Raw genomic sequence first — 21305 nt, forward strand, 5'->3', positions numbered from 1 at the left:
ATGCCCGGGTGGAGCCAGCTGCCAGGGCGCCAAGGCTCCCAGCCCTCCCTCTGTGCACGGCAGAGTAGAGGCCAGCGGAGGGCTCTGTGCCGGCCCCGATGAGGACGCTGCTGACCATCCTGGCTGTGGGATCCCTGGCCGGTGAGTGCCCATCCACCCTGCGGTCAGATCTCCCCCATCCTAGGGGCCAATGATCGAAGTCATCTCCCCAGCACCCTCCCCAGCTCCAGCATAGCCAGTTTCAGTTTCTCCCCTGCTAGGGCTGAGCAGGGTGCCGGATGTCCATGGAGAAGCAAATGTCCAGCTTAGGTTGCTGGGGGCAGGAGAGGGTGCCTCAGACCCTGGGTTCTTCCAGGGACCCAAAGGACCCTCAGGTCTCGGGGAATATAGCCAGCTGTCTGAACTGGGGGTGCTGGATCGCTGCACCTCAGTGAATGGATAATTGTCTTGGAGGAGGCAGACATCCTTCGGTCCCTCAAATAGTGCTGGCATGGGTTGTGCCATCCCTTCCTCTGCCTCTCACCTGGCACTGGCCTGACAGGGGAGATGGAGGAAGGACAGGGGAAACGAAGCTTGAGTTCTGCCGTTGCCTCCCTCCATGCCCCTTGCAGGGCCTCTTTGGTACCTTTTGTTATCATAGATCTGAAAGAGCATTTTCTCCTAGAGTGGGCAGGTCCGCTACATTAATAGGTCTTAAGACACAGGACCCACTTGGAAACAGGGCTTAAGGGCATAGTGTTCAAAGCCAATAAAGTCGGGGGGAGCTCATTATGCAGAACATCACATGAGACCCTAGACTCTGTCTCTGCTCTCCTGATGCATTGCATGAAATTCAGAGAACTTCCTTAGGAAGTCAAAGCATAGTCTTGATTGAGGATGGTGAGCAGGCATGTCCTCAGCCAGGCCCTCTTTGCTCAAGTGCAGGACGAGGCCCACGAAGGGGCAGAGCTTCCCACCCCCTCTGCCGCTGTCCCACCCCGACTGCCTGTGTCCCCAGGGCTTCCAGCTCTGTGGTGCCGCTCCAGTCTCCTTCCCAGCATCAGGCTGGGCGTTCCAGGAAGATGTAAGCCCCCAAGACACGTTCCTTTAGACCCCCAGCCATACTGGTTGGAAATCCTAGAGGCTCCCAGCCCTTTGAGATGGAGGACCCAAAGGAAACAGCCCTTAGGAGACTGTCAAGGATCAGTTCCCTCGCGCTGCACACCCCGGGCCCTCACTCCCCCAATCTCAGGCTGACTCCAGAGCATGTGGAAATGTTTCTTGTTTGTGTATTTTTCCTTAGCTTCCCAGCTGGTTGACAGAACATTGTTTTTCCACATGAATGTGAAAAAACAAATTGCCTTTTATAAATCCGCCAGGCTGCCAGGCTCCACACAACACATGTCTCCCCAGATTTCACAATATAGACTTTCACCCGGGAAGTGCCGAAGCAACACAGGCTGAGGAATGGATGATGGATTTGAGAAGGAAAAGGAGCAAGGAGGGCGGGAGAAGAGGGGGAGATCTTGTTAGTCCCTGACACCCCTAAAAGAGAGGGGTGGGCCGAGGTTCATTTACCCCTCTTCAGGAAGCTAACTGCAGTTCCCTCCTGAAAAGTGGTGCCAACCTCCACGTAGCCCAGGGTCCGTGCCTTGGCAACATGCCCCCACCTCAGCCACCAGCCTCCTCGCAACCCATATGGGCCCTCTATTTCCCACCTAGCACACTGACCTCAAGCAGCAACCATTCCTACCGCAGACTCTACCCCAAGCCCTGATGGAGCCTGGCCTCTCAAATCCCACCCTCACCCTCCTGCCCTGACCCACCACCCGACCAGAAGTCACTGTTCAGGTCTGACCTTGACTGGACTCCTTTCCTCAACTTTAGACTCAGCCCTGAATCCAGGACCCCTTCCTCCAGAACTGACCCCAATTCCACCCAGCTTCACATCCAAACAAGATGTCAGCTACATCCTGAGGCTCCATGGCACAGCCGTCAGCTTGGGTAGAGGCAGTAGACCTCCCTGCGCCATCCCTAAGGCCCCATTCTGGGGACTCCAGGAAGCCTGAAGACATTTTATAGCCGCTGGGCCAGAACCCAGATTCAGAGAGGAGGGCAGCCTTCGAGGTTAGCCAGAGGATGTGCAGCGGGGTGGGGCCGTCCTTCCCTGACCCCACCGGTCCTTGCCAAGCCTGAGGACCCCTCTTGTGTGTAGAGTTGGAGTGGGGGCATCAATAACTGTCTGCTCCCTCGCACCTTGGGCCCGCTGGCAGTCATGGTTGTCTCTGTGGAAGGAGAGGCACAAACATATCCAAGACACACACCCAGGCCGCAAGGCCTTGACCCAGCTGGGGCTGCTCAGCATTTTCCCACCTGCTTAGTTCCCACGCCAGCCAGCCAGGGCCTCCGAGCTCGGAGCCAGCTGCCAGCTTGGGCCCCCATTTTCCCACAGGCTCTTGCTCTCCACAGCCCAAACCTGCTGGGCTGAGGGAAGGGTTTTATAAGTTAAGGACTCTTGGTTTACAGTGCAGATTGCTTCAGAGGCTGCAGCCCCTCCCCAGCCCCTTCCTTGAGGCTCAGGCCCTCATTGCCCTTCCCTTACCATAAGCGGAAGTGGGCTGGACAAAGACCTAGCCTGGAAGAGAGGGCTGTGGGCTCTTCAAGGGCCAGCTTCTCTCCTCCTCTCTCCTCTCCTCCTCCCTAAATTCATCCTTTTATCAGGTGCTCAGGTCCCTAAAGCCCCTCACCCTCATATAAAAGGGTGAACAAGACAGCCCCCCTCCCTACAGAGCGAATGTCTTCCCTTCCCAGGTCTCCTCTCTTTGGACTCAACACAGGTACCTAGGGGCCTATTAGACACTAAACACATTCACAGATGCCACCCCACTCTATCTGTCCCACAACCAGTCTAGCACTGGGATGAAAATTGTAGGCTCTTCACATCCTAACTGTGATGCTGGGCAACAGCTCTCTCTGAGCCTCAGTTTTCCTCATTCATCAAATGGGGATAGTGATAGGGGCACATTGTCGTGAGGATTTAATGAAGGAAGGGACTTGCCTGAAAGAGGCCATGCACTTCACAAATGCCAGCGGCTGCTGTTGTCGTTGTTGTTTGTCTTTAGGTAAATCAAACTATTTCCATTTTAGAGATGAGGCAATTGAAGTTCTGGTTGCTTAAACAGCTTTCCCAAGGTCACCCTGCCCATGTGTGGGCTCAGTCAAGAGTCCTGCCCCCTACAAATTTCGTGCAAGATGTCTTTGCTTTCGAGAAGCCAGCCTGGTGTTAGGGCAGGGATTGGCTCAGCCAGCAGAGAGACTGAAATTCACAAGTGCCTCCTCCACCATTGCTTCAAATGATCGACTTGGGGCAAATTGCTTCTTACACATTTTAGTTACATATCTCTAAAATAAGGGCGAGGACACCAACTTCAGGTTGTGTTAAAAAGTGAGTGAGAGACAATACCAAGCATCAGTGGGGACGTGGAGAAATTGAACCCCTCGAACAATGCTAGTGGGAATATACGATGATGCAGCCGTAACATCCTGGACAATATTTCAGACCCTATCACTACAAAAAATGTAAGAATGAATTAGCCAGATGTGGTGGTGCACAGCTGTAGTCCCAGCTACTCAGGAGGCTGAGGTGTGAGGAGCCCAGGAAGTCGAGGCTACAGTGAGCCATGATCGCGCCACTGCACTCCCACTTGGGGGACAGAGCAAGACCCTGTCTCAAAGACAAAAGAAAGATGGTGTGGCCACTTTAGAAAATAGTTTGACAGTTCTTCAAAAGGTTAAAGATAGAGCTACCATATAACCTACCAAATTCCAGTCTTAGATATATATCCAAGACAACTGAAAACATGTGTCCACTTAAAAAAACGAACATGGTGTTCACAGCAGTGTTATTCATGGTAGCCAAAAAGTAGAAACAACCCAAATATCCTGATGTGTGGATAAACAAAATGTGGTATATCACATGATGGAATATTATTCAGCCCTGAAAAGGAAGTACTAATCCATGCTACCATAAGTGTGAAACTTGAAAACATTATGCTAAGTGAAAGAAGCCAGCCAAGGCTCTATTTATATAAAAAGTCTAGAGTAGGCACATTCACAGACACAGGAAGTAGATTCGTGGTTGTCAGGGGTTAGGGGAGGAGAAGAATGGGAAGCGACTGCTAATGGGTGGAGTGACTGCTAATGGGCATGCAATGTCCTTTTGGGGTGCTGAAAATGTTCTGGAATTAGATAGTAGTGATGATTGCACAACATTGTGAAAATACTAAGAAACCATTGAACTGAACACTGTAAGGTGAGGACATTTATGGAATGTGAATCACAGCTCAGGGCAAAGCAAAATGGCTGAGAGTGGATGATTGGTTAGAACAGTGTGGGAAGCATCCCCTCTCGCTGGCCCATTTGCAGAAGACTGGGGGCCGGGGTCTCCCTGCCCTCACACCGGGCTGACATCTTGAAAGCGAAGGCACTTTGCCTGAAATTTATATGGGACAGGACTGATTGAGCCCACACATGGGCAGGGTGACCCTGGGAAAGCCCCTGCTCACCCTCCTCCCTCCCTCCTGCAGCTCACGCCCCTGAGGACCCCTCAGATCTGCTCCAGCACGTGAAATTCCAGTCCAACAACTTTGAAAACATCCTGACGTGGGACAGCGGGCCAGAGGGCACCCCAGACACGGTCTACAGCATCGAGTATAAGACGTAGGCTTCTCTCCTGACTCCCCCTCCTTTGACTGTGCTCCGAAGCCAGCCCCTCTCCAAGGAATTCCCCTCCTCTCCATGTGTTCCCATCCCTCCCAGATAAAGCTTTGCTCCTTCATGTTTCTTTTGGGGAGGGAGAATAATATAACGGTAAAAAGTACAGGTGATAGGATCAGGCTGTCTGGGCTTAAATGCCAGCTCTTGCCTGTATAACCTTGGGCAGTCAGGTGACCTTGCGAAGCCTCAGTTTCTCCACCCACAAAGTGAGGACAATGGTAGCACCTTCATCACAGAGTTGTTGGGTGGGTTAAAGAAGATAAAGCCATTAGCACTTGTGCCTGAAAAATTACAAGCTACCAAAAATTGTTTTATTATTATTATTATGAGACCAGGTAGGCTAAAGATGCACCCAGCCCCTCTAGCCCACATGCTTGTTTGTACTCCTCTGCCTCCCATGCAGGTGAGGAGGGGTGGCCTGGGCTCAGGAGTCCTCAAACATGGCTTCCACTCCTGGTCATGCCACATTGCCCTGTAGCAAGTCACTTCCCCCTCTCTGAGCCTCATTTCTCTAATCTCTAAAATGAGGATAACAGGGTCCATATCAAAGGATTATGGTGATGATGAGCCCAGAATGTGGACTCAGACTGGCTGGGTTCAAATCCTGGTTCCCCACATGCACTCTTCAAACACATGGGCAATTTACTTCTTTGAGCCTCATCCTCTTTATTTGAAAAATAAAGAGAATAGACTGGGCACCGTGGCTCACACTTATAATCTCAGCACTTTGGGAGGCTGAGGCAGGTGGATCACTTGAGGTCAGGAGTTCGAGACCAGCCTGACCAACAGGGTGGCCATACTGTCTCTACTAAAATACAAAAATTACCTGAGCATGGTGGTGCACTCCTGTAATCCCAGCTACTCGGGAGGCTGAGGCAGGAGAATCACTTGAACCCCGGAGGTAGAAGTTGCAGTGAGCCAAGATTGCACCACTGCACTCCAGCCCGAGTGACAGAGCGAGGCCGTGTCTCAAGAAAAAAAAAAAAAAAAGAAGGGAAGAAAGAAAGAAAAAGAAGAATGCATATGCCTCAGAGAATCATTGTGAGAACAAAATGAGATCATTCGCATAAAGGGCCTGGGCCACTGAACGTGCTAAGTAAATATTAGATCTCCTTGGCATTATTAATAAGCCACAGGCCTAGCGCTGGCCTTTTCATCACTATTGTGACTTGGCCCCTTCCTGGCCCGCAGGTACGGAGAGAGGGACTGGGTGGCAAAGAAGGGCTGTCAGCGGATCACCCGAAAGTCCTGCAACCTGACGGTGGAGACGGGCAACCACACGGAGCTCTACTATGCCAGGGTCACCGCTGTCAGCGCGGGAGGCCGGTCAGCCACCAAGATGACTGACAGGTTCAACTCTTTGCAGCACAGTGAGTTGGAGCCCCTGTGGGTTTCAGGGGAGGGGAGAGGAAAGCGCAGGTGTTTGCGGGGTGGGATGGCCTCTTCCCCTCTGGAGTGGGTGGAGGGCCCAGAAGGGGCCTCTGCAAGGGGAGGGGGGCAGCTGGGGATGTGGCTTTTAGGGAAGGCCCCCACTCCGCCAATTGCAGTGTGTCCCTAGCAGGTTTGTTCATTTTTCTCCACCTCCACCCCAACCTCCCTAGTTCAGACCACACTTATCTTGCCCCTCGACTGAGGTCAAGGCCACCTAACTTGTTTCCCCAACTCCCCTCTTTACCACCTCCTCCAGCCCATTCTCCACAGAGCATTTAGAGAGATCTCCTCAACACATAAATCCCACCTTCTCTTCTCAGCTTAAAACCATCTGGTAGCTTCTCATGACTCTAAAAATAAGATCCAACTATTTGCCATGGCCCGTGAGGCCCTGCCTATCCTGGTCCTCATCTTGAACTTGTCTTCCCAATGCATCAAGCAGCCAAGCTTCTGACAGTCCCTGCCTCGGGGTCCTTGCTGCTCCCACTGTCTGGGGGCACTTCTGGGCTCTTTACATAACTGGTTCTTTTATAGTCCTCATGGCTCAGCTTCAACATCACCTCCTAAGTCAGCGTCCCCACCTCCAGCCCTGATGACCTGATTTCAGTAGGCCACCACCTGTGATTCTCTATTGCAATACAGGGTTTATTGTCTTCATCGCTCAGATCACACGCTGTAATTACTGTGTTTGCTCACACATGTTATCATCTGCCTCCCTCTCTAAAATGTGAACTCTAGAACTGCCTGTGTGGGCAGCAGAATCCACTGCATTCCCAGCCCTCAGCATAGTGCCTGGCACACAGAAGATGCTCAACAGCCAGACGCGGTGGCTTACACTTGTAATCCCAGCACTTTGGGAAGCTGAGGCAAGAGGATCACTTGAGCCTAGGAGTTCAAGACCAGCCTGGGGAACACGTGAGACCCCATCTCTACAAAAAATTTAAAAATTAGCCAGATGTGGTGGCACACACTTGTAGTCCCAGCTACTCAGGAGGTTGAAGTGGGAGGGTAGCTTGAACGAGGGAGGTCAAGACTGCAGTGAGCTGGGATTGCCCCACTGCACTCCAGCTTAGGTGACACAGTGAGATCCTGTCTCAAAAAAAAAAAAAAAAAAAAGAAAAGATATTCAGTAAATGAATGAATGAGTGGATAGCAGTTGCTGATATGGTTTGGCTATGTCCCCACCCAAATCTCATCTTGAATTGTAGTTCCCATAATCCTGTCTTGTGGGAAGGACCCAGTAGGAGGTAACTGAATCATGGAAACAGTTCCCCCCATGGTATTCTCGTAATAGTCAGTAAGTTCTCATGAGATCTGATGGTTTTATAAGGGGCTTCCCCCTTTGCTCGGTTCTCATTTTCCTTCCTGCCACCATGTGAGGAAGAACATGTTTGCCTCTCGTTCTGTAAGTTTCCTGATTGTAAGTTTCCTGAGGCCTCCCCAGCCATGTGGAACAGTGAGTCAGTTAAACCTCTTTCCTTTATAAATTACCCAGTCTGAGGTGTGTCTTTATTAGTAGTGTGAGAATGGACTAATACAGTTGCCAAACTCCCCATACAAGGTAAGCATGTGATGATGTTCACCAACTGACTTTATAGTCACACATAGCTTTTTAAGAAAATAAAAAAATAAAATTAAGTAAAATATTGTTTTTTCAACCTGGCTTGTTCAATGAATTCACATTCATTGTAGAAAATTTGTGAAATACAGAAATATACAAAGAAAAATAAAAGTCACCCAAAATAATCTTAACATTCTAACATAACTGCAGTTACTAGCAGCTGTATCTACTTTGCAATCTGGCATTGCTTTTTTGTCTTAGGTTCTTTTTCCCCATATATTAGTATCATGAACATTTGCCCATATCATTAAACATATTGCACAACATGATATTTCACAGTGCAAAATGATCCATTCTAGAGAGGTACTCTAATTTACTTACATATTTTGCTTTTTGAGGACCTACAGCTCAGTTTTTCAATTTTATTGGCAGCACTGAAGTAAACATTGTTCTGACTCAGATATTTTCAACCTTGGAGGCCAATGGATCACTGAGGTATTTTTACAAATTAGATTCAGGGTAAGTGAGGTCCATGAATCCCTGAAGTTGGATGCAAGATTTTTGTATGTGTACATTTTGGAGGGGAGAAGACCCACAGCATTCATCACATTCTCAAAGGAATCTGTAAACCAGCAAAGGTAATTTGGTTATTTGGAAAATTCCATCTTGAGAGAGACAGAAGTCTTCAGCCTGACCTTTGAGGCTGCATCAATAGTATTAGGCCCCAAACATTTTTTAGGATGTGTAGTTGATGTCATTGACATCCCCAAAACTGTCATACTCAATAGATGAGGGAAGAAGGGTGTTCCAGGCTGACTTAAGGTGGGGATGCAGGGGGCTGGGATGTGTGGGGGCAAGCCAAAGGCATGACCAAGCTAGGGGACTGGTGCCCCTCACCCTGGGTTCTTCTCATCTACCTTTGGTCATCCCTTTGCCAGCCTGAAACCCAAACACCAGGGTTTGCAGAAACTTTTCTCTTTTCACTGTTTGTTTAGCCGATGCTTCCAGAAGCATAGCTGGCATTGGAGTGGAAGGAGAGAGGGAACAGTCATTTTCCACTATCCAGGGTAGCCTCAGACACTACCCACCAATTCTGACTTTTTCTTTTCTCTTTTCTCTCTCCCTATCCCCAGCTGCCCTCAAACCACCTGATGTGACCTGTATCCCCAAAGTGAGATCGATTCAGATGATTGTTCATCCTACCCCCACGCCCATCCGTGCAGGGGACGGCCACCGGCTAACCCTGGAAGACATCTATGACCTGTCCTACCACTTAGAGCTCCAGGTCAACCGCACCTACCAAATGGTAAATGTATGTTGCACCCTGGTCTTTCTCTGCCTAGGAAGCCTCTTCCCTCTCAATTAGATCTGAGTTGCTTTAAGAAAAAAAGGGGACATGTTATGTAAATTAGCGTTTCCCAAAACATGCCCCTTGAGAAGAGGCTCCTTGAAGCCTGGAAAACATCACAAATGACAACCTGTCTCTTGTAGAGTCACACACACAATAGCATGCTAAAAACTCTGACAAGTCCTGCAGAGCCAACACTCCACTATCAGTTTGTTTAATACAACTTCTCCCAAATTTATTTCACCAGAGAAGCTGCTTTTTTTGCATAATATTTATGTGGTTTTTTGTTTAACACCTTCTCACATCCTGGGGAACAACCTCTATTCATATCTTCGGATGTTCACATTAGAAAATGCTAGAATCAATTTCTACTGCTGCAGTAGTTCTCCACTATTTGCAGGAACTATGTACAGGCAATGTGAAAGGATGAGTAATAATAAGAGGTGGAAGGCAAGGGCATAAATTCTCAAATAATATATGAATTATTTCTTTTCATATTCGGAAAATATTTGGTACCCCCTACCCTCAGCATGCGCCACCAAACCACAATTCAGTTAAATGAATATTTATTTCCTACTTTGTGGTTTCTGCATGCAAGGAGCTTATAATCTAGGGGGTGAAGAGGGAGTTAAAACAAGAATTCAAATAGCTATAGGTAGAGAAAAATATGGGTATTGGAAGGTGGGGTAGAATGTCAGTGCAGCAGGATTTGGAAGGCTTCCAGAAAACTTTTGAGAAGCCAAAAATGACATAATATGCATATATTACCTGACATGCCACAGAAACTGGTACTGGCTTCCAGAAAGCCTAATATGTATAATATGCATATTATGTCATTAATATTCATATATGATCTGGCATGCCACAGAAATTGGTATTGGATTTCTGGAAGTCAGTACCAGCCTGGCCAACATGGTGAAACCCCATCTCTACTAAAAATACAAAAATTAGCCAGGTATGGTGGCAGGTGCCTATCCCCAGCTACTCAGGAAACTGAGGCAGGAGAATCATTTGAACCTGGGAGGCAGAGGTTGCAGTGAGCTGAGATTGCACCACTGCACTCCAACCTGGGTGACAGAGTGAAACTCTGTTTCAAATAAAATAAAATAAAATAAAATAAAATAAAATAAAATAAAATAAAATAATTGTCTGCTAATTCAACATTTTTGTCATCAGGGTCAGTCACTATTGTCTTTTCTCTTGAATATGGGTCACATATTCTTTTTTTGTATGTCTAACAATTTTGAAATGTATCCTGGACATTATGTTGAAATTACTGTAAATTCTGTTATATTCCTCCAAAGAGTATTGGTTTTTTTTTTCATCTGGTTTTAGCAGGCAACTAATTTGGCTGAACTCCAAACTCTGAAATCTCTCTTTTTTTTTTTTTTCTTAACTTTACCTGGACTGCTTGGAGTCTACCCCATTCATGCCTACTTTAGGGGTCAGTCAGGGATTTGAGTAGAGTTTATACACAGAGTTTGGGCCTCTTCTACGTTCTCTCCTGTCTGTGGTTTCTCCTCTCATTTTCCAGCTGCTGTGATTATTCCAAGCCCTGCCTTTTGGGTATTTAAGACAGTGAGAATACAGGGTTTCTATCTAGATTTAGCCATCCCACAAAGTGTAGACTGGGGTCTGCCTTCAGGCTAAAAGACAGTAAAAATTGGATATGTACCCATTTCCAGTTCTCCTTTCTCCAATATGTGCCTGCTTTTATTTCCTTTCTAATGCCTTTAAGTAGTTGTTTTTCATTTTGCTCAGAATTTATACCTGTTATTTTGGGGATGTTTGGTCCAATAGAAACTATAAATTACTTGGATTAGAATGAAGAAAGATCAAATATGGAAATGGAAGAGATAACAGGGTGGGAAGTCAGAAGATTATTATAATGGTATAGGTTGGAAATGAGGGCCTGAACCAGGATGGAGGTCGTCAAAAACTTGGGGAAGGAGGAATCAGGGCCTTTGTAACACTCCTGGAGTTGTGTCTCATGATATGCAATGTGTCCAGTTTCAACCACATGAGTTCTACAAAACAATAAGTTAAAAAATTTATTTATGTACTTCTTCACTCACTGTCACCACCACCCCCAGAAACACACACAAAAGAAAACAATAATTTACCCTCAACCTTGGCCTCCATGTGCCTGAAAAAGAGAAGGCAGAGCTGAAATACAAAGAGCCAAAGAAGAAAATTCTCAGTTTTTGAACTCCCGAGATCACAGGTTCTGGCCCTTTAAAGGAAGATGTCTGGATTCTTTAAGGGCAAGTGGATACCCAAGATATGAGAGGGGATTTGTCCAAAATGGCTTCAAGGTTTAGGCCCTGGAGATTAGAAGAAGAGTGATGCTATTACCAAAATTAGAGAATCAAAAACAGATTTGGGTTTGGGGTTTGGGATGGGGCCGGCCCCAGAGAGAGGAGGGCAGCGTGTTTGGACGTGTTGACTTAGAGATGCTCACATGGTACATCCAGCAGGGAGCTGGCAGGGCCCATAGAAACGCTACAGCTCTTCCTGAGATAAGTTTGGGAGTTATCCACACATCGGTGCTCACAGCAGCCATGGGTTCAGATAAGATCACTAAGTGGCTGGAGAGTACGTGAGAGAGAAGGAAATGGTTGAAGAGCAAATCTTGCAGAACAACACTGAGGGGCTAAAACCAGTGAAAGACCAATCAGAAAGGTAGGAGGAGAGCCAGGCAGGATGACATGTGGTAGCCATGGGAGAGGAGTTCAGGGTCAAAAAGGCGAGAGATACACAGAAGAACGAGAATCAAAACACAGGTCCAGCAGAAGAACTAGCAGATGCGAAGAAACAAGGGCTTTCTTATGCAAGGTAGGTGTTTACCTGAGTGGCGGGTATCCAGCATTGATGAGCCTGCAGAGCCAGGTGGGCTGCAGAGACAAATGAGTCTGGACTGGAAGCCAGGGACCAGGACTCTATTCTGTAAACATGGGTGAGGCCATCAAAGGCTTTTGAACAGAAGAGCATTATAATGAGATTATCTTTTAGAAAGATCCCCTTAACACCAGGATGAATATGGAAGTGAACAGGGGCAAACCCAGAGATGGGTGACCATGAAAAAGGCTACTGCTAGAGTCCAGGCTGAAGGCTTGAGGCCCAATTAAGGCAGAAGCAATGAGGAAAGAAAGAAAGGAATGGGTGTTTAAAGGGTTTTTGACGTTTAACAAAGAAAAGGTGACGGACAAGAAGAATTGGAAGAAGGAGGGATGGTGGGAGGGTGGGAGGGTGGTAAAGGTCATAATGGCAGCCACTAGTGTGCATAACGACTGCCTATGGGCCAGACACTGTTGCAAGTGAAAGACACATGTGCTTGGACACTGATTGGATTTGGGGATAAAGCAGAAGGGAGGGGAATGGAAACAGAGACTGAAGACAGACCCATCAGCACCAAACCAGAATCCAGGAGGAGGAGCGAGTGAGCTTCCTTGGGCTCCATGTGGAGATTGGTGTGTAACACGAATCACGTTCTCTGTCCAATTCAGCACCTTGGAGGGAAGCAGAGAGAATATGAGTTCTTCGGACTGACCCCTGACACAGAGTTCCTTGGCACCATCATGATTTGTGTTCCCACCTGGTCCAAGAAGAGTGCCCCCTACATGTGCCGAGTGAGGACACTGCCAGGTGAGTTCAGCTGAAACCAGAGTGGGGTGGGGCTCCTGGATTCAAGTCTTGACTCTCCTCTTTCCTCCCTGTAACCAAGGTGAGACTTGGCAACACTCTAAAAAACCATGGAAGGGTTATCAGTGTGTTATTGAAGTCAATCTTTGTTGATCCATAAAAGAGTTGGCTGATGAGTTATCAAAGCAAATGTTTGATTCTCACCCTCCAGCCTATGTCTGGATTTCCCCTCTCTGACAGGCTTGTATGTACCTTGGCAAAGCAAACTCACCTTAATATTAACCCAGGTGAGATATACTGGAGGGAAAATCTGCAGGGGGGAAGCAGAGAAGATAAAAAGATCTCTCAATATCTTCCAAAGTCAAATAACAATAATGGTATCATGATAACTGCCTTTTCTGCAGTGCTCACCAGGGACCAGGCACAACCAAGGGCAAGCCTCATGAACAGTCTATGAGATAGGTATTATTTTCATCCTCATTTTACAGACGAAGAACCTGAGGTTCAGAGTCGTTAGGTCATTTGCCCATGGCCGGGCGCAGTGGCTCACACCTGTAAACCAAACACTTTGGGAGGCCAAGGCAGGAGGATCACTTGAGCCCAGAAATTTAAGACCAGCCTGGGTAACATAGCAAAACCCAGTCTCCACAAAAAAACTCGAAAACTTAGCTATGCAATGGTGGCATGCCTCTGTGGTCCCAGCTACACAGGAGGTTGAGGCAGAAGGATCACTTGAGCCCAGGAGGTTGAAGCTGCAAAGAGCTATGTTTGCACCACTGCACTCCAGCCTGGATGACAGAGCGAGACCCTGTCTCAAAAAAAAAAAAAAAGTGACTTGCCCAGGGCCACACAGGTGCTGAGGGATGGAATGAGGCCTAATTCTAGAGGCCATGCTCTTACCACAGAGCTACTATAGATACGGTTGAGTTTTTTGTAGTTTTTTTTTTGTGTTTTGTTTTTGAAACAGAGTCTCTCTCTGTCGTTCAGGCTGGAGTGCAATGGCACAGTCTCGCCTCACTGCAACCTCTGCCTCCTGATTTCAAGCAATTCTCCCACCTCAACCTCCCAAGTAGCTGGGATTACAGGTGTGTGCCACCACTCCTGGATAATTTTTTTTTTTTTTTTTTTTGGTATTTTTAGTAGAGACGGGGTTTCACCCTGTTGCTTAGGCTGGTCTTGATCTCCTGGCCTCAAGTGATCCACCCACCTTAGCCTCCCAAAGTGCTGGGATTACAGGCAGCAGCCATCACGCCCGGCCTAGATATAGTTTTGAATCATCTGCTCAGTGAGATGGTCCTTTCCTCTAGCACATTGAAATTTGATGCTCATCACAAGCATCATGATGTTTTTATTAGTGTTTCTTTTCATAGACAGATGGAAATGTATTACTCAGAGCTGCAGGTTTAGAGGATGAAGGTGATGGCAGTGGATGAGGTAGATTTGGTAAAACAGTCTCCACTTTATCCTCACGTTCAGATTCATGATGTCAGTAAGTGATTTCAGTTCCAACCATGCCAACATTCAGAATAGAGTTGAGTTTGCAAGCTGGACATTGCGTGTGGCACAGTGGAAAGAGAAGTACCGCATGAGGAATGAGAAGGCACAGCTTTAGTCAGATGTCAGCCAACCATGTGCCTGGGGGAGTCACTCAGCCTCTGGGAGCCTGACCCCTCATCTGACAAATAAGGATGCTGATGCCTGGGCTGAGGCGATAATCCAAGGCCAGGCAGCTGCCAGAGCTGGGCCCTAGGAAATGAAGCTCTGGTCCTCAGGTTTGTTTGGAAACTCATCAGTTTTCCAAAGAGCCCACAAGAGACTGATTTCTCCACCCGAATCCCAGTGCACCAATTGGCAGGGGAGCTGTGTCTGATGGAACAGCCAACACTGGCCACTTGCGTGGGGCATGCCCTTCCTGGGGCAACGGCTGCCAGTGAGCTCAGAATAGAACTTGGCGAGAGGAGAACTAGAAAAAGGAAACTCACGTTCTGGGGCTAAGCTGGGAGCATTTGTATGATTCGTGAACCCCTTCCCTGGACTGTCCTAGACAAATCTCACCTGCTCCTGGCCCACCAGTTTTTTGACAATGTGAAGACCACGCCACCCTTATCCACAACAGCCTTCTGTTGCCTTGTCCTTACATGGTCTTGCTCATAATGGGATACCATTTTGTTTTTCCTAAGACTGTAGCTACTTTTATATAAATCACACTTCTTGGTGGCTACTTCTTGCTAACATATAGAAGGCACCTTATTCTTAAAAATATATTTAAAACAATTCCTGCATTTATTAGATTCTACTATATTGCCAAGCAAATAGTTGTGCCAAATGCTTTACATATATTATTTAATCTTCGTTATCACATGTAACGTATATTATTTAATCTTTAGAACAATCCTGCAAGTTGGGTAGCATCATCCTCATTTTACAGAGGAGGAACTCTGGCTCAGAGAGGTTAAGCAACTTGCCCATGACCACACAGCTGCTCGGGTAACCTGGTTGATTCATCTGCTTCTGAAGGCTGGGCTCTACCCACCACTTTGCAATTTTGTTTACAGTGGGCCCCCTGTACTGCACACTTCTTCCTCCTACTTCCATTTCAGAGTGATGCATCCTGCCCTTGACCGTGTATCCTGACGTCTGCGTTACCTCCAGAATCCCTTTTACCTACCTCTCTGTAGATAAACAGGGAGTGTCACAGAGCATTGTCCCAGCATCTTGATGATGGAAAAGGCTCTAACGGCCATCTCACCTCATATCCTAATCTTACAGATGAGGAAACTGAGGCTTCCTTGCAGAGTGGCAGGGAGGATGAGTTTTAGAGTTACACATGTAATTCCACTGAGTAGCTCTGTGACCTTGGTCAGGTCACTTAACCTCTCTGGGACTCAACTTTGTTATCCGTAGGAAGGGAGCATCCCTATCCCTCTGTGTTGTGTTTTGATGATGTAGTGAGATAACATAGGTAGAGCACCCAGCTCTACACGGTCATATAGATCATGGCCCGTAGTAGGAGTTCAACCACCGCTGGCTACTGTTGTTATTAAAGGGTAAACCAGAGAGGGTCGTGCAGCAGGAAGGATGCTCAGCATATCTGTGGCAAAGCCAGGCCTCCAACACTCTGTATTCCTTACTCTCAGGCTGGTGGTGTTTTTATTTTTCCATCCAGCCTCCCTATGGGTGAAATGGCAATGTATCAAATACATACAGTGTGAAATGGAAATATGTCAAGCCAGAGACCATTCCATGTCCCTATCCTGTCCTGGAATGTTATGGACATTCGGGTCGTGTCTTTTTCCTGGAGTAGGGATGGGGGTAACATGTGACAGGAGACAGGGTCTCACTGAAGTGGGAAGCTGACCCAGAGAGGCCCAAGCTCGTAGGCTAGGGGAGGATCAAGGAGTGGGCTAGAAGTAGAGGCTCCAGCAGTTCCCGGGGTTCACAATGATCACCGAGATCACTGGAGCTATTGATTAACTCTCCAAGCTGAGGCCTCACAGGGGCCAGGACGAGAGGAAGGGTGATTAGCAGGCCCCTGGACTGCAGGGGTCTTGACTCTCTGAGTCACCTTCCCTCTGTTGCAAACTGTCAGTTTTACCAAAAATTCCAACAACCTCTTCCTCCCTAAGCCCTTCACAAGTCCCATTTGGACTGGTGACAGGAAGTGTGTCCTGCCTGGAACCGGCTGCACCCATCCCAAGGATGCTGGAACACAGGGAGAGGCTCAGGTACTAGAGCCCTAGTCATCCCTCTCCCCTCCATTTTAGACAGGACAGTGCCTTCCCAGGCTCCCTTCTTGACCAAGATCTTCCCTGATGTCCAGTCCCTTACCTTGGTAGGGAGGTGGAGAGGACAGGCCTCCCTGTTTTCACTTCTCCCCTCCTTCTGCCTCTACCGTACGAGGGAGGCAGGACTGCCCTTAGACTCAAGCAAGAGGGGCCCTTCCCTGTACCCAGCACTTTAGAAGGCCTTCTCTGGTCCTGCCCTGGCCATTCCCTTCCTTGCAAGATGAAGACTCCATACGACAAAGGGGACAGGTCCATCTGGATCCTGTGACCGCCTTTCTAGATCACATTGTGAGTACCTGGGACCCTGAGACGTTCTGTACATATGGCCTGGAGCCTGTGATCTGTCTAGGCAGTCCTCCTTTGGGGGTCCTTCCTCATGAGGGCAAACACTGCTGACACTTGGCCCAAAGGATGACCAACAGGTGGCTATTTGTGGAGGTCATGGATGAGCTCGACCATGAGGGCTGGGGCATCTATACACATGTGCGTGAGGGGCCTGGCAGTGTGGGATGGAGCTGGGCTGGGCTGGGCTGGGCTGGGTGCCTGCAGTGTTCCTCCCCACTGCAGCACAGTACCTAGAGAAGTCCAAGAACTCTGAATTAAAATATGGCATCCCAGGTGGTTGTGAAAAGTCTTTTTGTCAATGTGGAAACATAGCACATTTTATTTAACAGTGTGAAAATATAATTTGTAAATTCTGACTATTTAGATGTACAGTATATGGACTTCCATTTGTGATCTTGCATTCTGAGGGTAAGAGAGGCTTCGCCAGCCCAGTGAGAGAGGATTTGCAGCATCCACATGTGGGGCCGCACCCAACCAGGCCCTGGCAGAGCCCAGCCTCACGCTTCCTTCTCTGGCCTCTTTGGTTTCCCAGACCGGACGTGGACCTACTCCTTCTCCGGAGCCTTCCTGTTCTCCATGGGCTTCCTCGTCGCAGTGCTCTGCTACCTGAGCTACAGATATGTCACCAAGCCGCCTGCACCTCCCAACTCTCTGGTGAGCCATTCCCCTGGGGCAGGAGGGAGAGGTCCAGGGGAGGGCCTGGGCTCGGAGGTCCCCAGTTCTCCCCAAAATGCAGGCATCCACAAAGTGGGAGATGGGCCTGCTCTCTCCCTTCATGGAGCTCACAGTCCCTCCTAAAGTCAACAGATGTGTGGCCCAGTGGGTCTCAGGATGCATCAAAGAGGGGCAGGTGATCAGGAATAGTGGACACAGAATAAAAAACCCACATGGCTTGGAAGTGTCTAGCACCAGGAGGGTAGTGTGGGACCTGAGTGAGCAGCAAGGCAACGAGGGAGGAATGGTGGGTACCAGGAGAGCCGTGGCACTCATGCCCTGTCTAAATGGACAGCCAGGCACCACCACGTGGGAATGCAGGCCCAGCACTGCCTGATCTTCATGTTTTTCAAGAGAAGCCAGAGTTTCAGATTATGTTGTGAAATCTCCTGATTTTCAAATATTCTGTTTTTTAAACAGATTTTTTTTTTTTTTTTTTTTGAGATGGAGTCTCACTCTGTCACCCAGGCTGGAGTGCAGTGGCATGATCTCGTCTCACCACAGCCTCTGCCTCCCGAGTTCAAGTGATTCTCCTGCCTCAGCCTCCCAAGTAGCTGGGATTACAGGCACGCGCCACCACACCCAGCTAATTTTTGTATTTTTAGTAGAGACAGGGTTTCACCATGTTGGTCAGGTTGGTCTCAAACTCCTGACTTCAGGTGATCAGCCCGCCTCAGCCTCCCAAAGTGCTGGGATTACAGGCGTGAGCCACTGCGCCCAGCCATTTTAAACAGAAAAATTTTAAATGGCAAAACTAATTGTTAAGTGGAAAGCCCTTTGTTACAGCTCTTTTAGAATTTGTCTAGCAAGTGAAGACCAGAACCCCCTCCCCCTAAAAAATAAAATAAAATAGAAAGCCCTGCACCAGTCACACAAATCACATCAGCAGCCCCCACCTGATGCCCGTGCCGCCTCTGCTAGAGCAGCAAGGCCCACTGCAGAAGCCATGAGCTGAGCCACCTGGGGCACCCAGAGCCTGCTCTTGCCCATCGGAGGGACAGAGGAGCTCTGAGGGAGTTTTGCTGCGTGTGCAAGTCCAGATGAAGCATTTTCTGTAAAGCTCCCCCAGTCTCTTCTGGTTCCTTCCTTTCACACCCTGACCCTGTATTAGGCCCTCAGGGACCGGTGGGCCAAGCAACAATGCGGGGCCAACACCTCCGGAGCATGCCCCAAGGCAACCCCAATTCCTGGTCATCTACTCCCTGGATTATCTGCCTCCTGGAGAAACCAGAGCCTAGATCTCTCTCCCTGAGATAACCGAGACTTCAGAACCAAAGAGCTGAGAGATCCCGTCCCTTCAGGGAGGCACTTACACCTAGAGGAGTCTCTGGGAAGCAGATGGGGATATGGGACAGATGCATCTTGAAAAAGCCCCCAGATGCCTCCCTATGGAGGACCTCACCCACCCACATCACCAGCAGGGAGCTTGGGACATACCCTAACCAGGTGGGTGTGACTGTTGTCGTCCCTGCACAGAACGTCCAGCGAGTCCTGACTTTCCAGCCGCTGCGCTTCATCCAGGAGCACGTCCTGATCCCTGTCTTTGACCTCAGTGGCCCCAGCAGTCTGGCCCAGCCTGTCCAGTACTCCCAGATCAGGGTGTCTGGACCCAGGGAGCCCGCAGGACCTCCACAGCGGCACAGCCTGTCCGAGATCACCTACTTAGGGCAGCCGGACATCTCCATCCTCCAGCCCACCAACGTGCCACCTCCCCAGATCCTCTCCCCACTGTCCTATGCCCCAAACGCTGCCCCTGAGGTCGGGCCCCCATCCTATGCACCTCAGGTGACCCCCGAAGCTCAACTCCCATTCTACACCCCACAGGCCGTCTCTAAGGTCCAGCCTCCCTCCTATGCCCCTCAGGCAACTCCAGACAGCTGGCCTCCCTCCTATGGGGTATGCGTGGAAGGTTCTGGCAAAGACTCCCCCACTGTGACACTTTCTAGTCCTAAACACCTTAGGCCTAAAGGTCAGCTTCAGAAAGAGCCGCCCGCTGGAAGCTGCATGTCAGGTGGCCTTTCTCTGCAGGAGGTGACCTCCTTGGCTATGGAGGAATCCCAAGAAGCAAAATCATTGCACCAGCCTCTGGGAGTTTGCACAGACAGAACATCTGACCTGAATGTGCTAGACAGTGGGGAGGAAGGGACACCACAGTACCTAAAGGGCCAGCTCCCCCTCCTCTCCTCAGTCCAGATCGAGGGCCACCCCATGTCCCTGCCTTTGCATCCTCCTTCCCGCCCATGCTCGCCCTCGGACCAGGGTCCAAGTCCCTGGGGCCTGCTGGAGTCTCTTGTGTGTCCCAAGGATGAAGCCAAGAGCCTAGCCCCTGAGACCTCAGACCTGGAGCAGCCCACAGAGCTGGATTCTCTTTTCAGAGGCCTGGCCCTGACCGTACAGTGGGAGTCCTGAGGCGAATGGGAAAGGCTTGGGGCTTCCTCCCTGTCCCTACCCAGTGTCACATCCTTGGCTGTCAATCCCATGCCTGCCCACGCCACACACTCTGCGGTCCAGCCTCAGACGGGTGCCCTTGAGAGAAGCAGAGGGAGTGGCATGCAGGGCCCCTGCCATGGGTGCGCTCCCCGCCGGAGCAAAGCAGCATGATAAGGACCGCTGCAGAGGAGCTCTGGGGAGCAGCCTGTGTAGACAAATGCGTGCTCGCTGAGACCTGCAAGGCAGAAATGACAGTGCAAGGAGGAAATGCAGGGAAACCCCTGAGATCCAGAGCCCCGCCTCCTAACACCCTGGATTCAAAGTGCTCGGGGAATTTGTCTCTCCTTGCCCCATTCCTGGCCAGTTTCACAATCTAGCTCAACAGAGTATGAGGCCCCTGCCTCTGCTGTCATTGCTCAAAGGTGAGAAGAGAGCCTGGAAAAGAACATCCTGTGGGAGGCTGGGCAGAACCAGAACAACCTGCACTTCTGCCAAGGCCAGGGCCAGCAGGACGGCAAGACTCTAGGGAGGGGTGTGGCCTGGAGCTCGTTCCCAGCCAGGGCAACTGCCTGACGTTGTGTGATTTCAGCTTCATCCCTCTGCTAGAATGAAGTGAAATGCAGGTCCACCAGGGAGGGAGACACGCAAGCCTTTTCTGCAGGCAGGAGTTTCAGACCCTATCCTGAGAATGGAGTTTGAAAGGAAGGTGAGGGCTGTGGCCCCTGGACGGGTACAGTAACACACTGTACTGATGTCACAACTTTGCGAACTCCGCCTTGGGTTCAGCCCATCTGGGCTCAAATTCCAGCCTCACCACTGACAAGCTGTGTGACTTCAGACAAATGAATCAGTGCCCAGAACCTCGGTTTCCTCATTTGTAACATGGGGATCATAACACCTACCTCATGGGGTTGTGGTGAAGATGAAATTAAGTCATGTCTTTAAAGCGCTTAATAATGCCTGATACACGGGCAGTGCCCAATAAACGGTGGCTATTTCCTGTTGTGATTTTTTTTAGAAAACTACATCACACAAGGAGTGACCCCTCCCCCAATTCGGATTGGCTTCAGACACACCTGGCATTTTCTCATGGGCTTAAATGACCTGGATTTCCTCAGGACAGGGTCTGGGGTGGGAAAGAGGAGGGACTGCAGGGCCTTCTAGAGACAGAGTTCAGAGACAAATGATGGGAAACCTTCTCCCTGAGATCGTAGGCAGAATCCACTGGGGGTGACAGGGGTGATCTCAGATGGCCTCTGTCCATCCGGCCTCCCTGACGCCCCACAGAGGCACT

The 21305-nt window shown here is 49.3% G+C and overlaps 1 protein-coding gene across 3 annotated transcripts; it reads left to right on the plus strand.

Moving 5' to 3' along the window:
* On the plus strand, nt 1–21009 carry LOC105494443 (interleukin 22 receptor subunit alpha 1). Of its 3 annotated transcripts, none has more exons than XM_011762853.2 (7): nt 3–141; nt 4566–4698; nt 5947–6125; nt 8881–9059; nt 12602–12740; nt 17400–17521; nt 19058–21009. In XM_011762853.2, the coding sequence occupies exons 1-7, from the start codon at nt 99–101 to the stop codon at nt 19988–19990; spliced, it is 1728 nt and encodes a 575-aa protein (XP_011761155.2). In that variant the 5' UTR covers nt 3–98; the 3' UTR covers nt 19991–21009. The 3 variants fall into 3 exon arrangements, with proteins under 3 accessions (XP_070954746.1, XP_011761155.2, XP_011761156.2); XM_011762854.2 differs by having other exon boundaries at nt 8881–9053; XM_071098645.1 differs by lacking the exons at nt 4566–4698; nt 5947–6125 and having other exon boundaries at nt 1–141.
* The last annotated feature ends 296 nt before the right edge of the window (nt 21010–21305 follow it).

The sequence above is a fragment of the Macaca nemestrina genome, chromosome 1 (genome assembly GCF_043159975.1).
Source record: "Macaca nemestrina isolate mMacNem1 chromosome 1, mMacNem.hap1, whole genome shotgun sequence".
Taxonomy (NCBI): domain Eukaryota; kingdom Metazoa; phylum Chordata; class Mammalia; order Primates; family Cercopithecidae; genus Macaca; species Macaca nemestrina.